At 37.6% G+C, this 6,250-nt stretch overlaps 1 protein-coding gene and 1 pseudogene across 1 annotated transcript; one reads left to right on the top strand and one right to left on the bottom strand.

Annotated features, from left to right (window-relative positions):
- Positions 1 to 3,268: 3,268 nt before the first annotated feature.
- On the bottom strand, positions 3,269 to 3,436 carry LOC105525026 (annotated as a pseudogene).
- A 13-nt stretch (positions 3,437 to 3,449) lies between these two features.
- Positions 3,450 to 4,307, top strand: LOC105525021 (endoplasmic reticulum resident protein 29-like). Its single transcript, XM_011960540.1, is given in 2 exon segments — positions 3,450 to 3,858; positions 3,861 to 4,307. Coding segments are annotated over 2 exon segments (522 nt in total). The 3' UTR covers positions 3,974 to 4,307.
- Positions 4,308 to 6,250: the final 1,943 nt, after the last annotated feature.

The following is a 6,250-nucleotide window of genomic DNA, read 5'->3' as shown; positions in this document are numbered from 1 at the left end:
ACTTCTGCCTCCCAGGTTCAAGCCGTTCTTCTGCCTCAGCCTCTGGAGTAACTGAGATTACAGGCATGTGCCACCTCACCCAGGTAATATTTTGTATTTTTAGTAGAGACAGGGTTTCACCATGTTTCAGCATGTTGTACACACTGGTGTCAAACTCCTGACCTTAAGTGATCGGCCCATCTTGGCCACCTTGTATTACAGGTGTAAGCCACCGTGCCTGGCCAACAACTATTATTTTTCATTTTTTGATTATGAACATTCTTGCAGGAGAAAGGTGGTATCACAGTGTGGTTTTCATTTGCATTTCCCTGATCATTAGTGATATTGAGCATTATTTCCTATGTTTGTTAGCCATTTGTATATCTTCTTTTGAGAACTGTTTATTGACATACTTAGCCCACTTTTTCATGGGATTGTTTGTTTGCTAATTTGTTTGAGTTTCTTGTAGATTCTGGATATTGGTTATCTTTCAGATGTTTAGATTGTGAAGATTTTCTTTCACTGTGTGGATTATATGTTTAGTCCGCTGACTGTTGCTTTGCTGTGCAGAAGCTCTTTAGTTTAATTCTCACCTATTTATTTTTGCTTTTCTTGTATTTGCTTTTGGGTTCTTGGTCATAAACTTTTCGTCTCAGCCAATGTCCAGAAGGATATTTCCAATATCATCTAGAATTTTTACAGTTTCAGGTCTTAGATTTCAGTCCTTGATTCACCTTGAATTGATTTTTGTATAGGTTGAGAGATAGGGATCTAGTTTTATTCTCCTACTTTTGGTTTGCCAATTATTTCAGCACCATTTGTTGAATAAGGTGTCCTTTATCCATTTTATGTTTTTGTTTGCTTTGTCAAAGATAAGTTGGCTGTAAGTATTTAGGTTTATTTCTGGGATCTGTATTCTGTTCCATTGGTCTATGTGCCTATTTTTATACCAGTACCACGCTATTTGGTGACTATGGACTTAGAGAATTGTTTGAAGTCAGGTGATGTGACACCACCAGATTTGTTCTTTTTGCTTAGTCTCACTGTGGGTATGTTGGCTCTTGTTTGGTTCCATGTGAACTTTAGAATTGTTTTTTCCAGTTCTGTGAAGAATGATGGTGGCATTTTAATGGGAATTGCATTGAATTTGTAGATTGCTTTTGTCAGTGTGGTCATTTTCACAATAATGATTCTATTCATCCATGAGCATGGGGTGCATTTTCATTTTTTACATCATCTATGATTTCTTTCAGCAGTGTTTTGTAGCTCTTCTTGAGGTCTTTCACTTCCTTGTTTAGATATATTCTGAATTATTATTTCTTTAAAACTGCTATCGTTAAAGGGGTTCAGTTCTTGGTTTGATTCTCTGCTTGGTCACCGTTGGTGTGTAGCAGAGCTTCTGATTTGAGCACATTAATTTTGTATACTGTAACTTTGCTGAATTCATTTATCAGTTCTAGAAACTTTTTGGAGGAGTTCTTAGGGTCTTCTAGGTATATGATTATATCATCAGCACACAGCAACAGTTGTATTTCCTCTTTACCAATTTGGATGCCCTTTATTTATTTCCCTTGTTTGATTGATTTGACTAGGACTTTCAGTACTCTGCTGAGTAAAAGTGGTGAGAGTGGCCATCCTTGTTTAGATCCCCTGCTGAGAATGGATGCTTTTAACTTTTTCTCATTCAGTATTATGTTGGCTGTGGGTTTGTGTGCCAATTTTGCTGAGCGTTTTAGTCATAAAACGATGTTGGATGTTGTCGAGTACCTTTTCAGTGTCTACTGAGAGAATCGTGCGATTTTTAAATTCTGTTTATGTGGTGTACCACATTTATTGACTCGTGTATGTGAAACCATTCCTGCATCCCTAATATGAAACCTACTTAATCATGGTGAGTTATGTTTCTCATTCAGTTAGCTAGTATTTTGTGAAGAATTTCTGCATCTGTGTGCATCAGGGATTTTGGTCTGTAGTTTTCTTTGTTACGTCCTTTTCTGGGTTTGGTATTAGGGTGATACTGGCTCCATAGAATGATTTAGGGAGAATTCCATCTTTTTCTAGCACGTGGAATAGTGTCAAATGAATTGCTACTAACTCTTCTTTGAATGTCTTGTAGAATTCATCTGTGAATCTATCTGGTCCTGGAATTTGTTTTGCTGTTAATTTTTAAATTATCTTTTCCATCTTGTTGCTTTCTGTTGGTCTGTTCAGGGTTTTGAATTCTTCCTGATTTAATCTAGGAGGGTTTTACATTTCCAGGAATTTATTCATCCCCTCTAGGTTTTCTAGTTTATGCACATAAATGTGTTCATACTACCTTTGAATGATTTTTTGTATTTCTGTGGCATGGTGGTAATAGCTCCCATTTCATTTCTAAATGAGCTTATTTGGTTCTTCTCTCTTCTTTTCTTGGTTAATCTTGCCAACGGTCTATCAATTTTATTTATTTTCCAAAATGCCAGCTTTACATTTTATTTATAGTTTTTATTATTTTGTTTCAACTTCATTTAGTTCTGCTCTGATCTTGGTTATTTTCTTTCTTCTGCTGGGTTTGGCTTTGGTGTGTTCTTGTTTCTTGAATTTCTAGAAATGTAACCTTAGACTGTCTATTTGTGCTCTTTCAGTCATTTTAATGTAGGCATTTAAACTATGAACTCTTAGCACACTCTTTGCAGAATTCCAGAGGTTTTGATAGGATGTGTCACTATTGTTCAGTTCAAAGAGATTTTAAATTTCCATCTTGATTTCACATTTGACCCAGTGATCATTCAGGAGCAAGTTACTTAATTTCCATGTTTTGCATGGTTTTGAACGTTCCTTTTGGAGTTGATTTCCAGTTTAATTCTACTGTTGTCTGAGAGATTACTTCATATAATTTCAATCTTCTTAAATTTTTTGAGATTTGTTTTGTGGCCTATCGTATGGCCTATCTTGAAGAAAGTTCCATGTGCTGATGAATAGAATGTATATTCTGGGTTGTTGGGTACAATATTCTGTAAATATTTCTTAAATCTCTTTGCTCTAGGGCATAGTTTAAATCCCTTGTTTCTTTCTTGACTTTCTGTCTTGATGACCTGTCTAGTGCTGTCAGTGGAGTACTGAAGTCCCTCACTATTATTGTGTTACTCTCTATCTCATTTCCTAGTTCTAGTAGTAATAGTTATATAAATATGGGAAATCCAGTTTTAGGTGCATATATATTTAGGATTGTGATATTTTTCTGTTGGACAAGTCGTTTTTTGTTATATAATGTCCCTCCTTGTCTTTTGTAACTGCTGTTGCTTTAAAGCTAGGTTTTTCTTTTCGTAATGACCTTGTAGAAAGTGACCATATCCAGGGGAAGGGCGCCCTTAGTGTGCAGGCCGCTGCCGCCATGCGGAGCGGAGAGGAGCAGGAAGCCCAGGAGAAGGGGAAGCAGCGGGGAGAGAGACGCGGCGCGGGGCACAGCGGCAGCCATATCGCCGGGTTCAATGGCAGAGGTGGGGATCTCAGATTATGGTGACAAACTGAACATGGAACTGAGTGAGAAATACAAGCTGGACAAAGAGAGCTACCCAGTCTTCTACCTCTTCCAGGATGGGGACTTTGAGAACCCAGTCCCATACACTGGGGCAGTTAAGGTTGGAGCCATCCAGCGCTGGCTGAAGGGGCAAGGGGTCTACCTAGGTATGCCTGGTTGCCTGCCTGTATACGACGCTCTCGCCGGGGAGTTCATCAGGGCCTCTGGTGTGGAGGCCCGTCAGGTCCTCTTGAAGCAGGGGCAGGACAACCTCTCAAGTGTGAAGGAGACTGAGAAGAAGTGGGCCGAGCAATACCTGAAAATCATGAGGAATATCTTAGACCAAGGGGAGGACTTCCCAGCATCAGAGATGACATGGATTGCCAGCTGATTGAGAAGAACAAGATGAGTGATGGGAAGAAGGAGGAGCTCCAGAAGAGCTTAAACATCCTGACTGCCTTCCAGAAGAAGGGGGCCGAGAAAGAGGAGCTTTAAAAGGCTGTCTGTGGTTTTCCAGGGTTTGGTAGGGGTAGGGAGGGGAGAGTTAACCTGCTGGCTGTGAGTCCCTTGTGGAATATAAGGGGGTAGTGGGAAAAGTGGTACTAACCCACGATTTCCGAGCCCTGAGTACGCCTGGACATTGATGCTGATGTGACCATGCTTGGGATGTCTCTAGCTGGTCTGGGGATAGCTGGAGCACTTACTCAGGTGGCTGGTGAAATGACCCCTCAGAAGGAATTAGTGCTATAGAGGAGAGAGGAGTGTACTGCCCAGGTCTTTGACAGGTGTAATTCTCATTCAATTAAAGTTTCAGTGCTTTGGTTAAGTGGACCTGAAGCCATTCTGTTGTCTTTTCAAATGATACTTTGGTCTATGACCTGCTTTCCTCTTTGAATCTAAGCTGGTATGGACTCCACTTTCCCAGGGTAATAAACTATCCTCATAACACTGTGAAAAAATAAAAATAAAAATAAATAAATAAATAAAGTTAGTTTTTTCTGATATAAGAATAGTTACGCCTGCTCACTTTTGCAGCCATTTGCATGGGGTATCTTTATCTACCCTTTTACCTTAAGTTTATATGACATTTTATGGTTAGGGGAGTCTCTTGAGGGCAGCAGATACTTGCTTGGTGCATTATTATCAATTCTGCAATTATGTATCTTTTAGGTGGAGCATTTAGACCACTTACATTCAATGTTAGTATTGAGATGTGAGGTACTGTTCCATTCACCCTGCTATTTGTTGCCTGAATACCTTGGTTTTATTCATTTATTTATTGTATTTTTGTTTTATAGGTCCAGTGAGATTCATGCTTAAAGACGTTTTGTGTTGATGTGTTTCTAGGATTTGTTTCCAGATTTGGAGCACCTTTGAGCAGTTATTATTGTAGTGCTGGCTTGGTAGTGGCAAATTCTCTCAGTATTTGTTTGTCTGAAAAAGACTGTTATCTTTCCTTTATTTATGAACTTTAGTTTTGCTGGATATAGAATTCTTAGCTGATAATTTCTTTTAAGGAGGCTGCAGATAGGTATGCATGCTCATTTGAGGTATTCTTCCGTTATTAAAGATTACTAATATCACGTGTATTGAAAAGCATATGGGATTATTCACTTAATTGATGAGTACTCATTTATTTTTACATTAATGTGATACCATGTACAAACAATATATAAACCTAGGTACAGACATATACATATATGTGATACCACATAGAATATATGCATGTACACATAAAGATAGAGGGAGACATAAATACTTTAGATTTTTGATTTTAAAACTTTATGCATGGAACCCATAAAACTCATTATTTAAAAAACAAGTTGTATTTAAATTGTGAATTTGTAAATAGAAAAAGGTAACATTTATCTGAGGAAGCCCTTGCTGAGTTTTAGAGAAAGTAGGCAGTAAATTTACATCTTAAAGCAGAGAGAGAGAGAGAGAAGTAATTTGGGTGTGTTCAAAGAAGATTAAAAATAGATGCCAAAGTAACACAATAATGATAGAAATTTGTAACAGAATTTTATAAGGAGATCAATTTTATTGACATACATGGCTTTTATTTTGGTCTGTGTTTTCCAATTGTACTCCAGGAAACTTACTACACAGGCTCCCTTCTTAAGTGCTGGCGGGGCACTGCACATGCAGACAGCCCACTTTAAGGGAAGAATCAGAGGAGAAGAGATGGAGACCCCAGAATTATGCCAACATAGAAAAGCCTAAGTCAAAGGTCAAACCACACACATGAAATCTCATCACCGGTTTGGCCCTGTTTTAAGTGTACTTTACTTTCCTTAATTTCTGCTCTAAGGCTTTTACATAAACTTTCACTTTTGTGGTAAAACTTACCTCAGTCTCTTCTTCTGTCTTATGACCCTTAGTTGAATTCTTTCTTCTGAAAAAACAAGAATTGAGGCTACTGCAGACTTGTACAGATTTGCTAATATACTTTAGTGTCATTCAACGTAATAGAATATATATATATTCTTATATGTATACATATAATATATATAACATATATGTGTGTATATATAGCATATATGTGTTCATAGAGGCCTTGAATCTACATTCTTGCTGCACTTTATGTAAACAATCCAGGTATAAGACTAAAACTTACTTTGGAAATACATTGGTCCCATATGATTTCTATTTCATAAAAATGGGAAACAGGAGGGGGAAGATTATTTTTGAGAAGAAAACAACACAACAACAGTTATTAAATTTTAGACGTGTTCATTTATTTTTTGAATTTTGTTATTTACCTACAATGTG

Source organism: Colobus angolensis, unplaced genomic scaffold (assembly GCF_000951035.1).
Source record: "Colobus angolensis palliatus isolate OR3802 unplaced genomic scaffold, Cang.pa_1.0 Scaffold512, whole genome shotgun sequence".
Lineage (NCBI taxonomy): Eukaryota > Metazoa > Chordata > Mammalia > Primates > Cercopithecidae > Colobus > Colobus angolensis.
The sequence above is the reverse complement of the archived record's forward strand: the minus strand, read 5'-3'. Positions and strand labels throughout refer to the sequence as shown.